Source organism: Gallinula chloropus, assembly GCF_964237585.1.
Source record: "Gallinula chloropus genome assembly, chromosome: 16".
Taxonomy (NCBI): Eukaryota; Metazoa; Chordata; class Aves; order Gruiformes; family Rallidae; genus Gallinula; species Gallinula chloropus.
Window position 1 is genome coordinate 6,521,568 of NC_140101.1, and position 25,306 is coordinate 6,546,873.

General features: G+C 51.6%; 1 protein-coding gene across 1 annotated transcript; it reads right to left on the bottom strand.

The window, feature by feature from the left end:
* Positions 1–357: 357 nt before the first annotated feature.
* On the bottom strand, positions 358–8,863 carry TFAP2C (transcription factor AP-2 gamma; the record flags this gene model as incomplete). The annotated part of the gene is made up of 7 exons (XM_084271590.1): positions 358–643; positions 2,559–2,700; positions 4,033–4,151; positions 4,860–5,082; positions 6,649–6,700; positions 6,984–7,460; positions 8,816–8,863. The coding sequence occupies 7 exons, from the start codon at positions 8,861–8,863 to the stop codon at positions 358–360; spliced, it is 1,347 nt and encodes a 448-aa protein (XP_084127716.1).
* Positions 8,864–25,306: the final 16,443 nt, after the last annotated feature.

Genomic DNA, 25,306 nt, shown 5'->3' on the forward strand with positions numbered 1-25,306 from the left:
GTGGAAAAAAAGAAATCTAAATATAATCTCTGTATATTTCCATCAAACCCCCTTTATAGCACCACTTGTACAGCAAAGGATTTCGATACACTTGTACCAAGTACTTATCTTCTGGTAAATGCTTCCACAGATAAGGGATACTGCAGCTTTTAGAAAGGTTCCTCTCACGGATCCAGGGGAGGGAAGGTCCTGAATAAGATGAATTTTTTTTTTCTCCTTTTTGTCCCCCTTTCTTAAAAAAAAAAGAAAAAAAAAAGAAAAGAAAAAAAAATACCCCCAAATCTCTATATTTCCCCTGGCAAGAAGATCCCAGTCTGTGTTTAGGAGGAAGGGTTTCAAGTCTGGTTTCTCTTCTTTTTACTTCCTGTGCTTATCCATTTTATCAATGGTTTTGTTGGTTTCTGCAGGGCTCTGGTCGCCAGCGTTCATGTATGTTTTGTCTGCTATTTTTAATGCTTCATTTAGGTAGTTCTGGACGGATGTCATGGCAGCGCAGATGGCAGCACTCCCAAAGCCATGTGTGATCAGGCTAAAATGAGTCAAACAGCCCTGGATGCCAGGGTCCAAGATGGGACTAGGTCTTGTGTTCCCAAGAGGGGTTCTGTCCTGAGTGAGGAGGTCTGTGAATTCCTTACAGATCTGCCTGCAAGACACAAAGTCATCGTGCTTTACACACCACAGAGGGAATTGTGCAAAAGCAATAAATCAATTGAAGCAACAGAGAAATTCTGTACTGAGCGTGTGGCAGTTACATGGGAACTTCCAGAAATTCATTACTCGCCATCACTGCCTAAAATTAAATCCTATTTATTACCCCCAGCTCCTGATGAACCTTCTGTTAAGTCAACATCACAAAAACAAGCCCATATCCACGAGTTGCTTCCTCCAGCTCTGGAGTCTGTCTGGCCCCACATCCCTCACTCTGCAGATTGCAAGAGGGGAGCGGGAATTTAGGGTTAATTTCTATGGGAACTTCCACAGCTGCAGTGAAAGGATTTAGGGAAAAACCAGAGCAGCTGAATTTAGCTGTGCAACGTTAGAGCTCTATGCTCTCTTCACTAGAGACCCAGGCCCTGATCCTGCAAACACTGGTACATATGCCTGGCAAAACATGAATGGTTAATAATGCTCCAGCATATGTTGTTTGCTGCTTGTAAATCTGTCCTCCCCTTGATGGGATTTCGCAGGAGCCAAGCAATCTTAACGAAATCGGCCTCTTATCTGAATTTCTCCATCACAAGCATCTTCCAAAAAGATTATTATCAGTGTTATTGGTGGTGTTACTGGCACAACTAAGGAGCAGAAGCAGCGCTTGGTGAAAAGCATAAGGTTTAAGGAAAGAGAGAGACTGTATTTTCCAAGTTTTTAGGGTATATAGAAGGCTCCTTTTCAGGAGGGCTGGATTAAATCTGCAACAGGACGAGTGTGTTTTGCATGCCTGATCCGAGCCCAAAGTCAGGGCTGCTCTTCTCAGCAGCAGTTTAAACAGGTTTTCTGGGATCCTCTGCAGAGCAAGGGTGGACTCAGAAGCAGAGAATCACACCAACCCTGAACAAAAAACCATCTCCATCCAGATCAGATCACAGACCAAAGTCTTTCCTAGAATCATAGAATGGCATGGGTTGGAAGGGACCCCAAAGAACATAGAGCTCCAACCCCCCTTTATTAAACCTCAGCCTGGACAGGCTGTGGGAAGGGGACAGTGAGTGCTCCAGCCACCTTGGGGTGAGCACAGCTGGACACAGTATATATATTCCTATCAGTATATCCCAGTTTGTCTCCAGGCACAAATGTGAGCAGAGCAGCCATAACAAACTTCTCCTTTACTCCTTTTCTTCTCCAAGCTTTGCAATAGGAAGTTAAGTTAAGCATGGGATTTCCACATCTACCAACAATTGGCTTTCACAGAGCTATAAAAGTCTTCAGCAATAATTACAAAAAGGGACCATCCTCTTTTCCTGCCTCTGAGTGTCCCGTGGGAGAGACCTGGGTGCTGCTGTTGCCAAAAACGGCTGCAGGAGGACAGGACAGCTGAGGTCCCCTTGCACCCAGTAACAACCCTCAGAAATAACCCTCTGGGCTGCACAGAGGTAGCAAACCATCTCCTGCTCCTAGTCAAAACCAGTGCACATTCCCATGCCACACCAGGTCCTCAACCCAGTCAGATCTAGGGAGGTCTTTTTCTTAGATGCACAGCTGTCCTGGTACAGGATTTTTTTTCAATTCTTTACTACAGTTAAAAAACAAAAATGAACAAAACAACCCCAACAAAATAACCTAACCCCCACACACACCCCACCACCCCCACAAACAGAACTGGTTCCAAACTACTGCAGAGTTATCGACAGGGCCATTGTCAGGATTAGTATCAGTTCATACTACAGTAACTGCTGCCATAGTTGAATTCTAACCAAAACCAAATAACAAAAGAATTGCTTTATCTCCCCAACTAAAATTACACATGAAAGTGTCCCCAGTCACAGATATTCAGGCAAGACAAAAACATCTTTAAAAAAGGAAGGAGAGGAAGAATAATAAAATCCAAGGCCAGAACTTACTTTGCAGCAAGCAGCATATTCTTCCTGTTTGCCATTTCATTGCGGCCCATGTGTGGTCTAGTTAAATATTCGGCTACTGCTTTGGAAGGAAACTCTGTCTCACATACATAGCCAAAGTCACGAGCAAGATGTACAGCTTCACCTGGTGTGGGTAAAGGGGAATGCTTATTAAACATAGTTATGTTACTTACTGCAAATCAGGGAAACTAAGCACTTAAGGAAGCCCTGTGCATTCTTGCAGTGCTTTCCTATTTTTGAAAGATACTGTTTTATCACCCTGCCACTTATTGCAATTAATAGGTCAGAGATTCCTGGTAATTTTGCATCAGAAAAAACCCAACAAAACAATCAAAACACCAAAAAAACCCTGCATCACAAAGCACCCAACATGGTAACTGCTACAAAAATAATTCTGTTGCCTTTATACCTAAAGAAAAACTGTCTCTGTCCAGATTCACTGAGCACCAAAGACTAGAATTCAGTCCAGGTCAAATTGTCTGATACACTGATATTTAAAAAATGAAAAACAAACTAAAAAACCTGGCAACTAAACTCCACTTCTATAATTAAAGTTCCTCAGTTTAGTATGTTTTCTAAGTACTTTCTCATAAGCATTCTCATACAGAAAACAAAATCAAGGGGTAAGCACTCTGAAACTCCACATCTACAGGAAGGTTTTAAATGGAAGTTGCTGTGTTATTTGAGCTGATGTAGAAGTGAAAGAGCAGGAGGGTGTTTTTAAATAGTTTATCACTTTTCAATCACTTCTGTTCCTATTGAGTTGTACCACTACCAGGACCCGCTTGAACCAAAACACACAGGGCTTAACCACACAAGTACCTATATATACACCCTTCAAGTCAGCTTAACTGACAGAGGGTCCACATAACACGTTACAGATTAAAGGGGCTCCAGTTTCCTACAAGGAAGTCAGAAGCTATAAATCTCACTTTATATGCTTGTTTATTAGGAAAGCTTCTGAGGATACCGCTGAGGTAGGGCTAGGCGTTGGGTGTTAGCTGCCCCAGACTTTTAAAGTTTCCCAAATAAGGGACCAAACCCACTAATGTGATGAGTTTCAACCCTTTTTGACACCACTGCACATGCCCTCACAGAACCCAAAACAACCCACCCCAAGAAAAAGAGGGGACAAGCATGAATATCTTGGTGGGTCAGAGCTGCTGCACTCCTGCCAGCACCCCACAGCCGTGAGGAAGAGGAGTATTGGCTGGGTTTGTGCTGAGAGGGCTCTTGGACACCAGACGGGAAAGGAGACAAGATGGGGTGAGAAGCCCCACAGAGGGGATGCAGCTGAGAGTTGCTACAACATCCCCATCATGCTCACTTTAAAATAAACACAAAAATAAACACAAAGCTCTCTGTTACACCCATTGACTTCCCAGCTTTACCCAGAGGATAAGAGCTATACACCAGGGGGAGAACAGTTTATTTTTTAGACACACTGAATACTGACCTTCCACCAACGATGTCAATAATGTCACATTTGCAGCTTTCCTTCTACCAGCAGGAAGATTCAAGCCAATTTTATCCAGTTTTTCCCTTAGTGATCTGCCACCATTTTTAGATTTGGCTCTGCAATTAAAAGTGAAAGAGGAATGGCCTTACTTATCTTCAGAGAACAATTTCATTTAATTTTTTTAAACAAAAAAAAAGATGAGAAATTCCAGTTACTGACATTCAATAGGGTTCTACTGAGGGGAAGATAAAAACCAGGCTCTTTTTGAGTGACCTAGTTTTTAAATGCTCTACAACAAACCAGCCAGGGTGAAACACAGCAGAGGTCAAAATCAAAATGTTTCAAACTGCACCGTTGAAACCAACAGCTGTGGAACTATCACGAGCCAAATTATGTGTATGCAAAAGAGGACATATAAAATGTCCTTGCAATCATTAATCACGGCCACGAGATTTTATAATATATTTTTTAAAATCATTCTATGAGGAGTCAACTTGTCACAGGAGTAAGAAACCTCCCTGAACAAAAATCCAGCTTAAAACAGAGAATGAGAATTGCTGTCAGAGCTGTTAATAGCACTTCTGGAGAAGTAGCAGAAGTGCAAAGAAGTTTTATTTCCAAAGCCTATTAGGATTCAGTGTTGTTGGGCTTCTTAAAATAAATTAAAAAAAAAATAAATCAGAAGCTTGCTAAAAGGCTTTCTTACCACTCCCCGTGCAAACCTGGCTGCTCACACACACACACACACACACACACACGGGGCGGGGGAGAAAATCACAAACAATAGACGTGATGGGGATGGTTGTAAGGCAAGTCCAGCCTACCTTCTGAGTACTCCTCCTAGCAAAGAGGCATTGAGACACTCGGGGGGCGAGAGCCGCCTCTGAACCTCTGCTACTGTCACTTTGTATTTCGACGTGGAGCTCAGGAGGGAAAGTCTCCCCGGAACCGAGCAGAATACTTCGTTGGGGTTGATCACCACTCCGATTAATCCATCCTTTTGGCAGGGGAGGCTCAGAGCACTGTTTTTCGTTAAGGAAATGGGACCTGCGGGAGGAGGAGGGAAAGTCTTTTATAAAAGGGGAAAAAACGAATAGGAAGTGGCAGGAAATTTTCTTACATAAAGAAATAAAAAGCATGCAAACCCCAAAAGCAAGCACCACAACCAACCACGACCAGGAGACCGGAGTTTCGTTTGGCGATAGATGCTCTGACCCCCGTGCCCGGTATCGACCCATAGCACCGGGCTCTGCTGCGGCCAAAAGGTCCCGCAGCTCCTCCCGCACCCCGCGTTTTGCGACCCCGGATTTCGGGAGCACCCGAACACAACTAAAAATACTTTTTAGAAGAGCAAAAACCAAACCCAACCCCACGTCTCTGAAGCGGCATGCTGCGAATTAGCAAATCCGCGCTACTAAAAATCCCGGTACAACTACAAGACTCCAAATTAGCATCCTTCAGCTACTGCCAACAACTCTTTCCCAGCCGGGGCTGGGAGAAGCCTCCCAGCTCCCGCCGAGTTCATCTTCCACCTCGCACACGCGGATTTAAGAAGCCGCCTTTGGAATTTAATCCCAACAAATTCATAACAGACAGCACAGAGAGGGGGATGCAGCCCAGAAGAGAACTGAAAGCAAAGCGCTGCTCCTTAATGGCCTCAGCCTTGAGGTGAATAGGGACAACAAAGGCTTCTTCGCAAGGAGCAAACCGCAGATCCAGCCTTTCCATCCCCTTGCGAATCCACCCAGTTAACCCCCCAGCACTCTCCCCCTGGCCCTGGCTCGCAGCAGCGGTGGGAAAGGGTTAAGGAGCCGAGGTCGGCCCCGCTCCCCGGAGGGGGGGAGATTTTTCAGTGGTGCATCTGACAGCGAAATTATTCTCCCATGAGCTAAATGCAGCAATCAGCACTCTGACAAACACTTCTGCTTTTCCTCAGCTAGGTATTTGTTTGAAGACTTCAGAGGAAACTTCCACCGATTCCTTTTTTTATTTTTTTGAAGCACAAATTTGTTTAAAAACAAAAGCCGGGGGGAGGGGGGCTGGGGGGAGAATCTAAGTGACTGTAAATTGAGTCAATACGTGTTTCTCTTTCCTCAAAACCTCAGCTACAAAACCATTTCGATTAAGATAAAGCCGAGCAGGCTCATGGCAGAGAACTTGTTCCCTTCTCAAGTCCTGTAAAGTAGCCGAAGGGACAAACACCACACACACACACAAACTATCGAGTAATAGTAACTGCAAAAAAGCCCCAAAATCCAACAACAACAACAACAAGCTCTCCGTGTCTCAACACACACTTATTCCAGGGCGGCATTAAATCCCATCCAAGCTCCTGGTTACGATTAAAGCTGCCCATAAACGCCCGGACTCGTTGGTACAGGGACGGCCAGTGTCCCCCGGAGCAGTGCAGCACCCCGGGGTGTGGGGTTGTCCCCTTCGCCACCCGATGGCGTTAGAAAAATCCAGCGACAGAGAGCGTAATCAACCCTCTCCATCCCCCACTCTCCTCGACCCGAAGGGTTCGGTGTTTTAATAGATAATAAGGCGTCAATTCACCGGTGCGTCATTAAACTTTTGACAAGGGAAAGTAAACTGCGGTGCCACCTTACTGACCTTTTCTAATGACTGTCTGGTCATGCATTAATAAGTGTTGATCTTCCACGTTCTGGAAAGAGAAAGGGGAGAAAGTTTCGCACCTCGAAAGGCTGAGAGGGACCGAGCCGGGGGGATATCTTTTGTGAAATCCACCCCCCTCGCCGCGCGTTAAGGGCAGAAGGTGAGAAACGGCGGGTTTCGCCTCAAGGACGGGGATGGGACCCGTCGGGCTGCGATATGCAGCCGGGGATGCGGCCCGGCTTCACCGCGGCTCGGGGAGCGCCCAGCCCGCCCGCCTCCCGCCACGGCCCGGGGTGGGGAGGGGGAGCGGGGGCTCAAGGGAGAGGGGTTACCTGCACCTCTTCCATCTGGTGGGCCATATCGTGCAGTCCCAGGTTATCGGCCAGCGCGGAGGCGTCCAGCCCGTGCCCGTGGGGCAGGAGGAGCTCGGAGCGTCGATACGTTTCCCTGCGGCCGCCGGCGGAGCCGCTCTCCAGCGCCGAGAGGTGGGGCACGAGGCCGGGGCGGCCGTGCGGGGCGAGCCCGGCCGGGTCCTGGCTCTGCCGGTTGGGCCAGGCGCTCTGCTGCTGGCTGGGGGGCGGCGGCGGCGGCTGGTGGAGCGGGTTGATGGAGAAAGGATCCCCGAGGTGGGAGTAGGGGTCGCTGGATTGGGAGTAAGGCAGCGGCTGGTACGGAGGGGGGAAGTAGGGGGGCTGGAAGTCGGAGGCGCCCGAGTGGGAGAGCGGCGGAGCCGGGCTGTACAGGTGCTGGCTGACCGCAGAGAGGTGCGGGAGCCGAGGGTTCCCGTTGCTGCTCCCATCGTGCCGATCCTGGAAAGCACAGAGGGGTGGGTGGGGGAGAAAGGAGGCGGCCGTCAGCGGGGGGCAGCGGGGCGGACGGAGGGGCCACGCCGGGCAGCGCCTGTCGGGCTGCGGCACTCGGTGCCGCTGGGGACGGGAGGAGCCGAGAGCTGCCGGGATCCTGCCCCGCGGTCTTCGCTGTCCGAGCCACTCCGCATGGGAAACAGCCCCACTCCCAGGGAAGACATTGCAAACTAGTTTTGGCTGCTCTGCTCACCACGAGTGGAGCAGGCTGCCCGCACGCTCCTGCGAGTCATTGGACGAATCGTTAAAATAAGATTTCGAGTCAGCGAAGCAGCCCGAGTTCCGCCGCTCTGCCCCGGCTGGGGAGGAGACTCCGAGGCTGCGGACCCCCTGCCCTGGGGAGAAAAGCCCTGGACAGAACAGGCCGGAGGCCTCCGGAGCCGTCCGGGACGGCGTTTCTCCCTCCAGCCTTCCCATCTCTGCTTCTTCCCCGATTTCACATCTCAGCAGTCAGAGCTTAAAAGTCTACATGGAGCTGATCCAGGGATTTAGCAGCTCCCGGCTTCACGGTCATTAAAATAACAGGGCTAGTTAATAAGAGGTGAATGGGGTCCCAATGGAGCGTGAAGCAGGGACTGCAGCTAATCTGTAGGAGCCGAGCAGGCGGACCGCGACCAATGGAGCCGGGGCGGCGGGAGAGGGGGGGACGAGGGATTTCGTAAAGATCAAATACCGGGAGCACCTCACGGGGAGCAGGAGACGCTCCCGCGGAGAAGGGGAACGGGAGGTGCAGCTCGGCCGAACCTAGCTCATCCCCGCGGCAGCTCCTACCTGCCGGCCGGCTTCTCCGCATCCCCCTGCCCTCTCCCGCTCGCAGCGACCTCGCAGGCCGGTCCGGCAGGCTGGGGCACCCAGCACCGAGATTCCCCGCGGGCTGCCCGCTTCTGCCTTCGGTCAAGGGTGTCGGTTCCCCTGCCCGCTCCGCGAGAGACACCCCGCTCGGTCCCGCAAGGCGCTGCTCCGCGGGCGGGCAGGGGTATGGGCTCCTTTCCCCCAGCCGGGGTTTCTACCCGTGTCGCTTCCACCCCGGCTTGTGGGAAGAGTTCAGGAGAAGGGAAAAAAAAAAGAAAAAGCAGCTCGAAAAGAAAAATAAAAACAAACAAAAAAAAGCAAACCGGGAATCCTCGGGAAGGGACAGATTCCCGCCCGGCGGGGCAGCAGGAGCCGGGGCTGGCTGAGAGCGGGCAGGGAGGGCGGGCAGCGCGGCTTGGGGGGGTGGGGGGGGGGAGGCGGCGGAGCTCCGCGCTGCCCCACGCCGGACCCCCCCTTCCCCACTCCCGCCCCCTCCCCACGCTTCTCACCTCGCAATCCTCTTCGTACTTGACATTATCTGCTAGTTTCCACAACATGGCGTCCAGCGTCCAAACCAGGTGTGCGGTGCCGAAAACAGCCGAGAGCTCGGGCCCCCCCCCACGGGCGGTAAATCCACGTCGGCGCTGGGGAAGAGGAGCTGCCCCCCGGACAGAGCTCAGTTGGCTGGCATGAAGGCAGATGACGGACTAAACCTCCGCACTAATGGTCACTCGGGTTTTTTTCCCTGCCCAGACGCCCTTAATGGCAATAGGATTATCATAACTCCTCCCCAGGGATGGCTTGGGAGCCGCGGCCGCCAGCCACTCAGGAGGGAGCGCGCAGCCTCAAGCCACTCCTTTCGCACCGCGCTCCGCGCCCGCGGAGGGGTGGGGAGGCAGCGTAGGGCTGGGCAGCCCCCCCCACACACACCCCCTCGGTGTGCTCAGGGAGCGGGGGGAGAACCTCTAGCTCTCGGGGAAGGGGTCAGGCGTGGACATCCCACCCGCAACTGCCCCCAAAAGCCCCCTCCCCGTGTGTTTGGGGGGGGGGTTCTATGGGTTTTTTGGGGGGTGAGGGGAGCATTATCGTGTGTTCCCCTCCCCACGCGCGGAAGAACTTTGCTAAAACCCGCGGGGGGAGGCGCAGCGCCGGTGGCTCCGACGGTTCTGGGCGAAATAAACTCGGGAAAACTCCTGGCTGTAAACGCGAGAAAGTCCGAGCGCCAGCCTGAGCCCAATTTGCATAATTGTCAAGAGTTTGAATTACTGATTACAACCTGTAAGCTACCGATGTTTAAGGTATAATTTACTTAATTATCCGACAAGATTATTGCAGTTGCGTTGAATCCCTCGCAGGTAAAGCAGCACCGATTCAGCGCACCCCGATTCGGGGCTGTGTGAATTGTGCCCCCGGTTCCTCGCATCGTTATTAATTTTATCTTCTTCTTAAAACGGAAATCCCGCTTGTCTCATCTTTTCGCGCAAACTCGGGGCTGGGGAAGCAGGTGGGAGGTGAGACAGGCATTTTCGGACGCCGTGAGCACACTTTCATCTAAGCCTAGAAAATACTTCCCTGCCAAATTGCTACCTTTCTGCAGGCATTTGATCTATGCAGTTATGTGTGTCAGACGAAATGAACATCGTTTTTCAAAAGCAACGACTTCTCCCAGTGTTTTAAGGTGCATCCGGATCACTGCTCATTTACATGAGAGGAGCAAGTGTTTGTTTATTGTGGCGGGGACAAAAGGTGGCCTCGGACAGCGTTGGCTGCCGAGATCTCGGTATCTCTGTGCCCGGGGACGAGCCGCCTTAGAGCTGTTATTAAAGGCCGGGGATAGACCCACGTCTCGAGGTTTAAACCAGTTCGTGCTTCCCTCGCTTTCTCCCCTAAGGATCAAGGAAGAGAAAAAAAACAAAAGATAATAAAACCAATTTTAAACCCCCAAACCCAACCCTCTATCCGACTACATGAACGATCTAAATATAAATCCGAGGGGGGGGAAAGTGGGGGGGTGCCCGAACTAACTGTTGGAGGTGTTATCTGCCTTATCTAGCACGCAGGTGCTGATTTGCAGCAGTTGCATTAAGCCCATCATCAGCAGGGACTCCGCATTATCATTTTTGGTGGAGTCCCTATTTATTTTTTTTAAACGACGGTGTTTTTCTTCCAGGGATGTTTCTTTGAAATGCAGTTCGCGACGATTATTAGCGAGTGTGCTTGCGCTGCTCCTGGCGTCATTAAGACTAGGAATCTAAATAATAAAAGACAGGGGGAGCTTAAAGTTCATTTGTATTAAAGGGACAAGATGGATTTAGAAAGAAACGAGGAAGGGAACCGCCGAGCTCACAGGTCTGGGATCAGCTTTTCTTCCTTTCGAAGAGAAAATATTTTGTAGCAACGTTGGTCGTTTTTACCCTAAAACCCAGGTTTTCTTCCTGCTCAGAAATGTCACACACAGAGTCGACCGTGATTTTCTCATTCTTTGGAATCGTCAAGCTCTGAAAGCCTTGGTTTTGTTTCTTTTGGTGACCAAAATCACGAAGAAGAATTCGGTTTCTTGTTTGTTGTGCGCGTACGAATAATATTTCTAGAGGCGTGGAAGACGCTGAGGGATTCATAAGAAATTACCTAAACACGGCGACCAAAATTAGCACTGGGTTCCTTAGAAAACAAACCAAGAGAAGCAGGGAAGAGGCTAAAGACGGGGAAGTTTTGAGACCAACTTTCTAGTACATCCACTTGCTCCTCGGTCTCTGCTCCAACAGCGGCAGCTGTCAGGGACCGGCACAGGGGTCTGGGCTGCGCGGGGAGCAAGCGGCCAGGCAAGGCGAGAGCAGGCGCTGCCCACCGCCTTCCGCGGAGCTCCCGGCCCGGGAGCAGCGTCCTCCGCTCCCCGTCCGCCGCCGCGCAGGTGATGCCGCCGCCGGGACCGAGCGAGGCTTCTGCCGAGGGATGCTTTAATTAATTAAAGGGCCCGGCAGCTCAGCCGCTCGGACCTTTTCGGGGTGGTGGGGGGATAACGCTGTTTGAGACGCTCCCTCTCCGAAGCGTGAGTAACCCGCTCCGTTTCTACGCCAACCACCGGAGAAGTGGGGCTGCAGCCGGGGGCCGCTGCCAAGCACAGCGGCGGCAGCGCCCGTCCATCGCCCGGCTGTGCCCTCCCACGCTCGGCGACACTCTCCCTTTCCAGGAACTCCCGGGCACGGGAAAGGCGCAGACAGCCAGGAGTGGCAAGGACACGGTGCCTCCCTGGACACTCCCTTTGCGACACGGGGCAGAGCTGTGCAGGAGCAGAGCAGCAGCCGGGCAGGCTGCAGCTTTACCCTCTTATTAAAAAAAGTAAATAAATAAAAGTTGGTGCCCTTACTTTGAGGGCATCCCCCGTTTCCAAGGAGAAGCGGTTTTCTTGCTTCCCGGGCGCTCAGTTTCCCCCGCACATCTCTCTCCTGACGAGGATGCAGTTTCCTGTGGGGGACCGAAAAATGCTCCCAGGTGTGAACACGCTCTCGGGAGCGGGGGCCAGAGCCCACAGCTAATCCCCTGTCCCCTTCGGTAGTTTTCCTACTTGGCAGCAATCAAAAGAACGCGTGGGGATGGTAATTAGTTACACCCCTCTTCCTGTAAAAAAACATTTAAACAAACACGTATCTATATCGTTAATGAGGCTGCAGCAACCTGTCCGGATTGTCACCTCGACCCGCTGCCCCGGGAGATTTTCCGCGTAATTTCCACCGCGGGGAGGGGCGCAAAGTGGGGTGTGGTCGTCGTGTCGTGTCCCCCCTCCACGCAGCGGAGCCCGCCCGGGCTGCCACTGCCCAATGCAGGGGGGCAGAGACCGCCCCCCACCCGACTGGGTTGCTCAGGCGGGACGGCTCCCGGGGGTTTAGGGGGGGGGTCCCCGGTACAAGCGCGGAGGGACGTACTGACCGGCCGATCCTCCCCAGCAGAGCCGTGGGGTGTGCGGAGCCGCGGACACCTGGGCGCGAAGAGGCGCGGAGCAACGCGCCTGCGCACCGATCCGCGCCCCCGGCCCGTCCTCCCTCCTCCCGGACCCCGGTCCCAGCATCCCACCGCTCTGCAGCGCCGGGACGGGGACGAAAACTTGGTCCCGCCGCCGTGGGGCTTCCCCCGCTGTGGCTGCCTCGCACGGTCCTTACCCGCTGCTGGACGGATCCCATCGTTCCGGGGCGTTTTAGGGAGGATTTTGCCGCCGATCTGCCGATTCTCCTCCCTTCGCCGCTCCCCGGGGCGCTGTGGGGGGTGCGGGGGTGCCCTTGTGCTTCCCTGCGGCTGCTCGCTCCGGGAGCATCCCTGACCGACGGGGAACCTCTTGCTCGCCCTCTGGCCCGCTCCCGGGGAGGGCAGCGGCCGCCCGGGGAGGCTCTGGCTCGGTTGCACGGCCCCGGCGGCGGTCCGGGCTGCCTCTGCCTCCCCGCATCCCCCCAGGCTCCCGCACCCCGCGGGCTGGCAACCCAAGCTGGGCTCTGGGCACCCACGCCAGTTTTACACCAGTGTTTGGGGGAAGGGGTGGGGGGCAGCAGGAGCCCCGTGGGGGCCATGAGTGTCCTGACACGCCGTCGATCACCCACCACCTGCTTGGCTCCCCCAGCCCCTCTAATTCCCAGGCTCCGCTTCACAGGCAGCGAGCAGACAGCGTGCCCACACCATGGTTAGTGCTTCCCCAACCTATTCATTTGCTTAATAAACACGATTCCAGCTACGTTTTCTTCCTGTTCCTTCCCGATGGAGCTGGAGGAGCAGAGTCCCCTGGCCGCGGCGTGCGGTGACCCTGCAGCAGAGGATGTGTTTAGCAATTCACGGGCAGAAGTGACAGACTCTGACACCAGGCGCTTCCAGGCCCTGGGTTAGATGCTTCATGGCGTGTGGCAGAGGTTCAGTGGTGAGGCACAGCTGCCTCGGGCTCCTGCCAGGAGTTTCTCTGGCTCCTGCACACAAGGAGTTTTGTCGAGCTGGATGGTTCGTGGCAGAAGATGAATACCTGGGAGGGATGGAGCTCAACGGAGCCTGCCTGTAGGCATAGTGTGGGACAGGGGAGAGGAAGACCCATATTCCCTGCCTGGCCCTGTCTGTGAGGCAGGGGATGACCACAGATGTGACAGTAGCTGCATTTACCTCGGTCTCCTCATTCATAAAAACAAGGGTAATAATTCCAGTGCTGGTGAGAGCTGAATTCTTGACCAATCTCTGCCCCATGGTCCTAAGGTGCCTCCTCAGGGCTCTGACATCCTGCCTGCAGCCGTGTGAGCATTCTGGAGATACACTCAGATTTTATTTTTAAATTTTTTTTTTTTTTTTTAAATTTTATTCCCTCCATTTTCTGTCCTTTCAGAGTAGCAGTGTCATGAACTTCACTGCTGTTAGCCAGAGTATTGCTCTAAGGGATGCTGTGGCTGGACTGTGTGTAACTGAACTCTGTTGGTGCAGGAAGCAGACTTCACGTAACAAAAAGAACCCAACAAACACCCCAAAAATACAAGATCAAAACCAGTTAAAAACACCACAATGCTAAATGTGAAATCAGGATCCATATAGTTACGTAAGCTCCTTCCTGAAAGCGAAGGATAAACCAACGTTTGGCACAATTTATATAGTTCATACTTTAAAAAATACAATCTTGGTGGATCATGCATTCCTGCAGCTAATTGCTTATGCTACAATTAGGGGGAAAAAGAAGCCTGGTACCACAAAAACAAAGAATATCTTACGCTAAACCAGCAGAAAAGTAAATATTTCAAATGCAGACACAGGTATGAGCTGAGAAGACATTACTCAGCCCAGTTCAGTCTGTAGCTAATATAAAGCCTTCAATGTGAGCCTCCTGTTCCTCTTGCCCTTTTGGATAAAGGAGTGGGCAATGTCCCTGAGATACAGCAGTGCTGGAAAAACATCTGCCCTGAGATGTTGTCTTCATCCTTTCCTCTGCTTTTGGGTTGTATGCAGACAATACAATACCTTAAATGATGCACCACGTTTTAAGAAAGCAACAAAACAGCTGCTGGGGGCCAAGGGTGAAGCTTTGGGGATGGTTTCTCCACTGATGGAGATGGGCACCAGGTACAAAAGGGGTTTTATTGGGTTTTCCACCCCCGGCTTTCCAATGCATAGGGTAATATCTTAATCTTCTCTATGTTCAGCTAACTGTGTGCAGCTATGATGGCAGAAGGATGCAGACTTGGGATGTCCAGGTGATTTTTCTTGTATTAGAAACCCACCCTCTTCACTACTCAGCAATAAAAAGGCAGCGATACAGGGTGCTCCATTCCATTCAGGGAACCTTCCAGGCATCTTTATTCTTGGGCTTCCAACTTCTCCCCCTCTGCCTGCACACATGCACCCGTGCTCCCAGAGCTCCTGTCACTGCTGATCAGGCAGCTACGGCTCCCTCTGCCCGGTGCCCGGCTCCTTCTTCTCCCTGTGCCATATTTCTACCTGCTGAAGATGTAATTGCCCTGTGCGTCCGGAGAAGTTTAAGTGCTGTAACAAAGGTATTTATCCACACCTAGTGCAAAAATCCATCCCTGGAAAGGACCACATCACTATAAATCCACTCACCAATGCAAATGTATCCAGAAAGTGGCTGGCATCAATGTTTTATGCTGCCTAAGATGTTTTTTGCCCACACCACTGCAGCTGGCCCTGGTCTATCATCCTGTCACCACAACAAATTCCCAAAAACCCCAAAGCTGATCCCAAGCCACGTGGTTTGGCTGACTCAGCAGAAAGGCAGCCCTGGGTCCACACCCGAGTCACGCAGGCTTGTACTGTTAGATGACTTGGTGGTCCAGAGAGCAGAGGGAAGCCCAGGAGGGGATGTGAAAAGAGCTGCTCCCTCCCTCTGGGACGCTGGGAACCTTTGGAGAGCTGTGGGGCAAGGGCTTGTCAAGGAGCATGGAGGGCAGGGAAGGCAGTTTTGACAATTGAGAGCTGTATCGGTGCAAGATGGATGGTTGGCTTTGAAAGCCAGCCCTGATGCTGGGAGGAGAGGAAGGAGGCCACCACTTCCTTGTGCTGGGCCGCATTAGAATTGAAAACAATCACAGCAGTGAAACAAAACCAGCTCAGCTGAACAGATGCAAATCCAGCGGCAGACACGGGCTCAAACCAGGTCAAGCTGCACCCATGCAAATTACGGGTTACCCCAGAGCGCGCCGTGTCCGCACTGAGGGCGTGTGCTGGTGTGCTGCCAGAATGACCTGAGCTCCAGCCTGGGTCCGGGCTGTCGGGCAACGCTTGCCCCGTGGGGAGGAAGCTCAGCTCTCTCCCAAGTCCTCTTACCCAGCACCAAATGCATCTCCCCTTGGAAAGCATCTTCTTCTTTGAGAGCATCTTCTCCTTGGAGCTGTGGCCCATACAGCTACACAGAGAGAAGTCTACCTAGCCCGAGGGGAGATTTGCTGGTATAGCTAGACCGATAAAGCACTCCTCTTGTGTAAACACAGAATACACCAGCTAAAGTGCTTTTCTGTCAGCGTAGCTTATCCCAGCATAGTTTTGCCAGAGGAATCCTCGCTTGCATTTCAGTGAGGCTGTAAATCTATTAGGAGCTGCTTGCTCAGAGCAACGTCACTGCAACTGGCATAGATCTCCGCTGGTTCCAGTTTGTCCCCAGGTTTCCAAGGCACAGCATTGTTCTGGCAGGGCAGGTATCATCTGCCAGCATATAAACCCACGGCAGCCACCACAGCGGCCACCAAAACATTGCCATGAGACAGGGGTCCCCCAGAGCCCCCCACGCCCAGGCTCCTGCCTGTGCCCAGGGCACCAGTTACAGCCTGCGGCTTCTTCCAGCAAAGCAAGCCAAACCTCACCGAGCTCGCGGTGCCTTCTGGAGCCCAAAGCTGGCCCTGCTTAATAATGGTGACATGTAAATAGTCACAGGGAGGCTTTGCGATGAATAGGAGGGAGCAGTGAGCTTGGGGCTCTGCTGCCACAGCTTTGGCCAGCGTTGGCTTCCTGGGAGACGGGGCAAAAGAGCCCCAGCTGATCCACTTGTCCACAGAACGCTGTTTTTTACCCATGGGGAGGGGACAGAGTAGTCGCTCATTTTAAAATCCTGTGCCCTGCCTTCCTACAAGCTGTGCCTCAGTTTCCCTGGAGAGAGCGCTGTGCCTGTGAGCCCAGGCAGTAGTGAGGACCGTGTCTGCACACAAACAGGGGAGGATTTACATCTTCAGCTGTCTCAGGCCGGCTGGCTGGCTGCCATGCTCCATCGGCTGTCGCCAGCACCACGCTACCTACGCACGTACACAGCACACCGTCTTCCTGTCCCAAAACTTTGGGGACACGGTGTTTCCTTGTTTATACAAGGGGAAGCAGGAAACACGGAGATGTAAAGTGTATCTACAAGCTACAAACACCTCCAGCTAGCCCTGCCCCTGCCCCAAGCTGCCCAGATGCGATCTGGGAGCTCCAGGAGCCCTCGCAGCACCTGTACCACCAACCCCTTCCCGGAGCAGGCACACTGGCTCCAGCAGAGCTGGCGGCTCCCCAAACCCGCTGACACATGCAGAGAGCTGACAGAGAAAGCTCCAGTCTCTGCAAACACGCCCAAAGGGTCTCGCTCGGCACAGGAGGACTCTGATGGGTTGGTGGTGCCTCTGCCAAAACCCACAGGCTGGTGCCTCGGACAGGGGCAGTGCCTGGGTGGAGGCTGCTGCCTGTATCACCCTGCCTAATCTCTGCAAGTGGGTTAGAGCACAGGGCTCCCCACGCACACACCTCGCCGTCAGGACTGGACCGTGGCGGAGACCTTTAGGCTCCAGTCTCAGGACAGTCTACCTGCAGCGTGCAATTGATGCTCCTTGTAATTTTACCAGGGCTGGTGCCATTGCAAATGCCATTCTTATCTACCTAAGTACAGATCCTCTCTTGAATTGTTAACAACGTCATGTAGCAATTTGTTACATAAGCTCATTAAGTTTTTTAATGTATCTATGTTAATAGGAACATAAATATGGAAATCTTAATTTCAAACCTGTTTCTGAAAGCATCAGCTGGGGAACTAGTCTGAGAAAAAGCAAACATGACCCAGGAATACCCAGGGGTTTATTCAGGGTTTAGGTGTCACCGTGATGGACAGAGCAGGAATGGGGCTGTTGGTGTGCCCCAGTTATGCTCCTCAGCTCCATGGCCCTTTGAAACCACGCTCCCAACAGAGAAACTTCAGCTACTTTGTGCTGCTCTTCCCATCCTTGGCCAGAGAGACAGGCTGCCCATAGCTGTAGTGCTTTTCCCCTCTGATTGTGGGGAGATGATTAACACAACCAAAAGGCCTCTGGTTCTGCAGCTCCCCTGCTCCAGTGAACAATGGGATGCTTACAGAGCTCTTAGGCCAGGCTCATCTGTTCTGGTTCCTCCATGGCAGCTTCACCAGGTCACCTCTATGGTCTCATTCATTCTATAGGCACGTGGGAGACAGGATCCTCACTGCTACTAACACATCATCCTGGTGCTCTAGGGGGCTGCACATGGGAGTTACTGTTAAAATACAACAGTATGAAGTTAGCTGCTCCATGTTAACTCTCTGTGTGAGGCTGTGGCACCAGAAGACGCCAAATCCAGTCTGAAGGAATCTGGGTGCCAGGTGAGACGTTCCATGTTTGCACTGGAGCAAATTCCTTTCCTGGCTCAATTTTGTTGTAGTTTTCCAGGGGTGAATCCACAGGGGAAGTGGCAAAGGGCACCCCAGAGCAGGACAAAGCGCTGTGCTCCATCTTGGTGGAGATAAACATGTCCCTGTGCTGCTGATGCTCCTCAGATGTACCATACCTGATGCTGTGGCAGTGTCCAGATTCACTTGTAGCGAACATGGCCTCAGGATGCTCCTCTCCAGGCAGCTGCACCAACCCTGCACCCCAGTGCCCGAGGGGGATGTGGGGGCTTTCCCTTTCATCTCTTCCTTCTCCTTTTTCAGGGCTCCCAGAAGCAGAATCCAGCTCCTGGCACTTGTGGGACCCACTCCCTGCGTTGCTTTGGGGTTTTTTTACCAAATTAGGAGCTCAAAGTGTTGCACAGAGGACTCCCAGAGACCTGACCCCCTGCAGCCAGCTCCAGCCTTCAAACCCCCTTACTCCACAGTAGTTCCATGTTGTTTTTCCATGTCAGACCCACAGGGAGATGGAAATCCCTGCCCTCTCCATCAGGAGGACCAAGAGTAGCTCCTGCTCTGACACCTTGGCTCAGCCCAGCCTAGTGTTGATTCCAGCCAAGGATTCATTGTCTGGGAACTGAATGGGTAACTGTGAGGGAAGGGCTGGGAACAGCCCTTTCCCACCATTCCCAGCAGTTATCAGCTCTTTCTGACATAGTGACATCAGGTGGAAACATCCAGCCTGAAAACTGGCAGGTTTTTGACTTTTTTTTGGGAAAACTTCCTTCTCAGTGGCCTTGAACCTGGAGGCACTGCTCCTGAGCCCCCATCTCGAACACAGTCCCCATCTTGCTCACAGCCCCTATCCCACTACCAGTCCCCATCTCGTCCCCAGCCCCATCTCGCCCCCTACCCCATCTTGTCCCCAGCCCCCACCTCGTCCTCAGCCCCCATCTCAGTCCCCAGGTCCCATCCCATCCCATCCCCCACCTCCATCTTGCCCCAGCCCTCCATCTCACCTCCCAGCCCCCATTCCAGCCCCATCCCACTCCCAGTCCCCATCTCACCCCCAGCTCCCATCTCACCGCAGGGTTTTCACATGTAAATCGCTGCCAAGTGCTCCGCAGCCCCCACCCCTCCAAACGGCATCTCCCGTCATTGACATGGGTTGGGAAATATTGCTTGAGTTGTTAATTAGGCAATAATGACCAAGGGGAAGGGCATTTCCTGGCTGTTAACTGGAGACTCCTGACCTCGAGGTCAGTATCAGTCACCCAGGAATTATTAAAACACGGAGGAGGAGGAGAAGGGAGATGGGAGAAGAGCAGAGCAGAGCAGACCCCTGGCCTCTGAAGGTGGCGGGTGCTGCTCCCCAGGGAAGGGCAGGTGGGGGTCTGACCTGCACCCCTCGGGCTGCAGCCCCCGCTGTGTCCCGGGCTCGGCTCCTTTCTTCCAGTTGCTTTGGTTTCCCAATTAATCTCCGTGGCCATGAAGAAACGGGACATTGAATATTCAAGGATTATCTACATATATTTTTTAATAGGGCTAAAATGTGAAGATGCAATTAGCAATAACCCGGCTGCTGCTGGGCCTGTGCGTACAGATCCCTCCCCACTTCCAAGGGGAGATTTACACCTACTCTCCTGGTCCAGGACTGGGACCTTTCTCCCATTTAACCCTGCTCTCCCTCTCAGAGGTGCCTGCATTTCAGTACAATGGTGTTAATTAAACTCGTGTGAATTACTGTATTTCCTAAGGGGTGACCCTACGAAATACCGGGCTGGGTGTTTCCACAGAGAGCAGCGCCCAGTGCCTCTGGTGAGAGGGCTGCCAGCAGCACCCCAGCCTGTGCCAGGACTCCTGGCCAGCTCTGAAGGACAAGTAGCAACAAAAATTAACATCCCTGTGCCCTACTTATCCACACAGAATCTGGCAAATAAAACACTGCTCTAAATATGTTTAAAAGAGAACGATGAGCCAGAAAGGGAGCAAAGAACTAGCCAAACCCACATGGGATGGGAATCCTCTCTCTTTCCCTTGCAGGGAGGATGCTATTGCTGCCCGGGTCCCCTGTACTGAACCCCAGCTCATGCATCACAAGCCTGACACTGAGGGACTCTCCCTCCCTCCTCCAAATCCCTCTTCAAACTCTTCCAAGGGAAAATCCCCTTACTGTCCTACCCTGGTAAACGTGGACAATAACAGTAAAAGGAACAAGACAGGGCTGTGTGTGCCATGGCTCCAGGCAGAGCTGCTGCAGCTGAAGCTCTGTGGAAAGGTTTGACCTGCTGCTGAGGACCTCTGCGGGTGATGCCTTGAGACTTCTTCAGACTACTAGCAGTAAGTGGTCATACACAGCCTACTAAGAACTAGATGGGATGTTTTAAATGCACAGCCTTAACTTAAGGTAGCTTTGAGGGTTGAGATTAGCTTTTGGCTAAGGAAACAGCAGTAAGATAATGGTGTGAAGTGTCATGGTCAGTTTGAACTTACTGGCTTCTTTTTTTGAGAAAAAAAATACCTAAAAGCCTGGTCCAAAGTTTGCAGGGTTTTGTTTGTTTATTTTTTGTTTCTTTTTTAAATCCTATTCTTGGCAGACCCACACCCACCTGAGGATTACTGCACCCTCTCAGAAGCAGGTAGAGTGAGGCAGCACAGAAACTCCACCCTCAGCAGCCTGGGTGAGAAGATGATGCCCCATGGGTCCTGCAGCACAGCCAGCTTTGGCTGCAGCCTCAGCCACCACGTTCCTGGGCTTTACCCACCCTCCCAAACCACGCTATAGGCTTGGAAAAAGAAGGGGACAGACACAGGGAAAGTCTCCCCTTCTTCATAAAACCAGCAGGTCAGCCATGCTGGGTACTGCAGCTGCTCCCTACCAGTTGCACAACCCTCCCTAGAACATTGCCCATCAACCAGTAACCAGATACAAATTGAAACTGTGGCCCACTCAAGCAAATAGGATTTTTTCTGGGGGGTTGAGTTTTTTTTAGTGTAGTATTTCCTATTCCTTTTCACCTGAGGGGTGTTCTGACCAGCCCTGTTTAATATGTGCCCTATCCAAATGATCTGTCAGATCATCTCACCTGGATGCAGGTGTGAATCAGGGTGTTCCTCTCCTTTCCTGTCCAGCTTCATCTCCCATTCCCAGAAGAAACACAAAGCAGGTAAGTCCTGTTATCCTGTCTGGCAAACCCTGATTACTTACCATGATTTTTCAAGCCAATCATGATATGTTGGCCCAGGAGGTACTGGGATATGGGTGGCTTTTCTGGAACACTTCTCGGGGATGAAAATTCACTCATTTCCCACCCCCCAGGTGATATTATTCCCTCGGGTGGGTGTGTTAAACCAGCAACACCAGCAGGAGAAGGACAGGACCTGTTACGCTCTGGTGTAAGAAGGTTTTCCCATTCCTCAAGAGGAGCATAAAGCCCTTGGAGCTCCTTAGGAGCAGCACAACACAGGGTTTGTGTGCAGCCTGGCCTGATGGGTTGCCTTTAAAAAAAACAAATCATGATGGAATCCCCACCCAGCACAAATCAGGGAATAAATGCTTTTAACAGACAGATGCTCCCTGTGAATTCTTGCTGAAAATATTCCATCCTGTCTCTATGAAAGGTTGGTGAGGAACTTACAAACGTCCTAATCCCCCTCCAAGCCTTCAAAACACCAAACTGTGATGGCTGTTTGGTGATTACATGTCTTCAAGGGCTTTTTGGACACTAATGAGGTGATACCAACTCATTTCTGCCACAGAGAGCCCAAACTGCTGGTTGTGTGGTGGCTGCACTTTACATTCTTCTGAAAAAAACAAAACCCATCAGTTCTGCTTGGAAAGGCAAAGCCCAACCTCCCTCTCCCACCTCACATCACTGCAGCAGCTTTTGGGGACAACCAGCTCTTCCCCACAGAGGAGACCCCGAAATGAGGTTTGTTGAAGGTGCAAGTGGAGAAATACTCCTCACCTTGCTCCCTGCCCCAACTTCTTTTGCAAGTGAGGAGGGCAATGGCTCACCCAACTTCTTAAAACCTTTTAGGTCTACATAGAAAAAGCTCTAGAGAAAGGCATGCCGTGTTATTACACTGCTTGGTGGTGCCTTTAGCAAGAACTTAATGGAGACTATGGCTGTTTTAAGTTGTGTGTGATATTTCTACGTGCTCAGATAACCAGGGCAGAGCCGACTCTTTAACTGCTCATACGCATTTAATTAGAGCTGCATTTTTAATCCTTTTAATTTGTATCTCTTTCTTAATAACCTCAGCTTGGCAAAGGTTGAAAAGGAGCAAGTTTCATTTGAATATTGGGTAAAACTTGGTAAGAGCAGAGCAGATTGTTGAGCGAAAAGGTTACAGCGTGTTCCTTAAGGACCGTGGGTAACAGTTGGGCTGCGTTGGCCTGGGCAGCCTCCTGAGCCTTGGTTTTCAGCCTTTGAGAATCATTTCAGAGAAGCTTAATAAAAAGAAACAGGGCTCTGCATAGCACCCAAGCTTGTTGTGGGAAGTTTCCCTGTGTCGGTGGGGTGTTCCTTGCCTGCAGCCTCATGGCAATTCCGATGGCAGCAGCGCCGATCGGGGCTTTGCAGCACCGCTCTGCAATCGTCCTGCAATCCTGCTACAAACTCACATTTAGCTTTTGCCCAAAAGGATGAAAAAGCCATTGCAGGCAGCTGCAATACCTGCTGGTGAAAGGAAACATCCTCAGAGGTTTAATTAATCCTGCAGGAACGCTCTGAGCTGAGCTGGAGAAAGTTTTGGTAATCTCCAAGCCTTCAGCCCGGAGCTGTGTCAGAGGGGAAGGAACCCCTTTCCCAAGCTGCTTTGGTTTGGAGAAACCTGAAATTTCATTTCAGAAAAAGAAAAAAGACCGATTTTAAGGTACAGTGCAATTTTAAGCAATGAACAGATAAAAATTAGCAAGTTTTATTTGCAAACACTAGCAGGAGTTTTACCCCAAATACTCGTGCACCTCAGCCCAGGGCAGGATGACAGGAAGCTGGCCCAGCTTCCTCAGCTGGGTGGCTTCTGGCTGAGAAGAAACAGGACAAAGAGATCCCATAAAACACAGATCACTCTGAAGGGGACACTTTGGATGCATTCTGGGGCACAGCCTGTTTCTTGACAGTTTGGCTACGCCACTGAAATCCAACCTTCTGGTGTGAAAAGTGACCATGCTGGGGAATTATCCGTGCCTTCCAGATGCCAACCATTCAAACCCCATTGAGAAGACATGGGTAGGTGATGGTTTTGGTGTCTCTGACTAACCACTAGTGAAGGCCAGTTCTCAGCATATTTAATTTGGTGATCTGCAGGTGCTTTCACAGGTGCTAGGGATCACTGTATAGTGAATAAAGGCTTATTTTTCATGTTATCATGCACAGGTCACTGCAATTAGCCCAGGAATCCCTAGAGGCTGTGGAAGCTGGCTGGACAGCAGTGTGTAGACTAAAAAAATAAAGGCCAAGTGTGAAAGGAATGGCTTAATTTGTGCTCTGGCAAAATCACAGCATCCTTATCCTTAGGACAACAGCAGCGACGCAAGCTTACGAATAACCTCATTGCCAAGACGTAAGGAGAAAGCCAGGTGTGTAGCCAACCCTCAACCTAAGGTTCTGCACCGAAGCCCTTCACTTCTGTCAGGGTTCTGCATGAATCCTCCCTGCTGTTGCTTTCAGACAGCATTCCTTGCCCTGCAAAGCACCGATCCCGTACGGCAGGGAAACACAGAGACATGTCTCTGCAGGAAACCAGCTGCAGCTGCTGCGTATCTGCACCAAGGGATCTTCAGCAGTCGTGCGAGCAGCGTGTCCGCGCCACTCCGCTTCTCCCTGGCTGCTCCCATTTTGCCTCGGATTGTTGTGGCCACATAACACCGGGATGTTTTGAAATCAATAATCGGTGCTCTGGTCAAACTTCTTGCTCAACATTGCTCCATGTCTGTGCTGTCTGTGTTTGATGGGGTATTTCATGCTGGGTATTATATGATACTTCCCAGAAGGCATCTGAGTTCCCAGATGAAATTATATAGTTCTCATAATGCCTTTTGTTTATCCCATCACTGGGTTGTTTTCATATGGACCATCTTCTGACAGCTGAAGAACAGGGATAATCCCTGTTGATCATGAAATGCCACCATCCTAGAACAGCACGTGAAGCTTGCCACACCAGCCGAGGGCTGCGATGTCTGTGTGCAGAGACATGGCTATTGAGAGCTGTGAATACTCCCCCCCACTCCTACCAGAAGTGAGCTAACTACTGTGATACTCAGAGTTCAGCTGTGGGGGAGAACCTTTTACTAGGGAGAGAAATCTCAGGGGTGGGTTTCCACAGTAAGATGTGGGATGGGGCTGGACCGACGGATGGGCTTTCTTAGGAGGCAGCAGGTGGTACGATCCCAGCTGATGTCCTCGTGTCACAGTGCAAAGGGACATGTGACAGATGTGACACCTTCAAAAGAACACAAGTACATGCGCAGGGGGCTCGGTTGTGTTCCACCTCAGTACAGATGATGGTGGTTCAACTGCTCCTGGGTGAAGTGGCAAAGGATTTCTTATCCTGGTGGTTTGGCAGTGGCGAAGTCATTTGTCCCTTGTGCAGCCATGCTGACAAGTGTACCCCAGGAGTATCTTGTGCGGAGGTAAACTGGCAGTGCCAGGGGCTGCTGTCCCTCCATCACCCCCACAGCTGCTCCTCAGGACCTGCCTACAGCCTTTTCTCACCTTCTCCAACGGACTTCCAAAATCCCTATGGAAGCCATCTACCCTTCTTAGCAATACAAATTCTTTGACCCCCTGCCTGCCTGGAAGTCCTTTTCCAGCAATGTTATTCAGGGTAGCATTCAAGCTAAAACTTCACTGATTTAGAGTGAGACAGATAGCAGCTGTCAGGGAAGGAGCAGAGAGGGTGACATCTCCCTCACTGGGCCAACACTGTCTTGCCTTAGCTGTTTAATAGATTTATAAAGTCAGTCAGTGCTGGGACTGCCCAGAGACACAGCCTGGCTTCTCCTGGTAGCAGCAAATCCCACAAAACTTCCCAAAGTTTGTGCTAGAACTGCCCTGACCATGCAGCATCCCTATGAGAGCTGCCAGCCCTCCTCCTCTCCAGGAGACACACATTCCTCTCCTTGGGAGCCTGTTCCCAAAGTAGAGGGATGAGGTGTACTCAAACCAGGAGGGTTCACACCAAGTGCTGCTTCCAGGTGCAAATGCCCTTAGCGAGTGAACACAAACCAGACAGTAGGGATGGCAGCTTATCACTGCTGGCTGGGAGAGCTACAGGCAATCCAAACAAAAAGCATCATGCTGTCAGGGACTCTTCCAGGGCAGAAGGCTGTTGGTTCACACCTCCAATGCTAAGAGAAGACAGAAGCAAAATTTACAGGATGCAC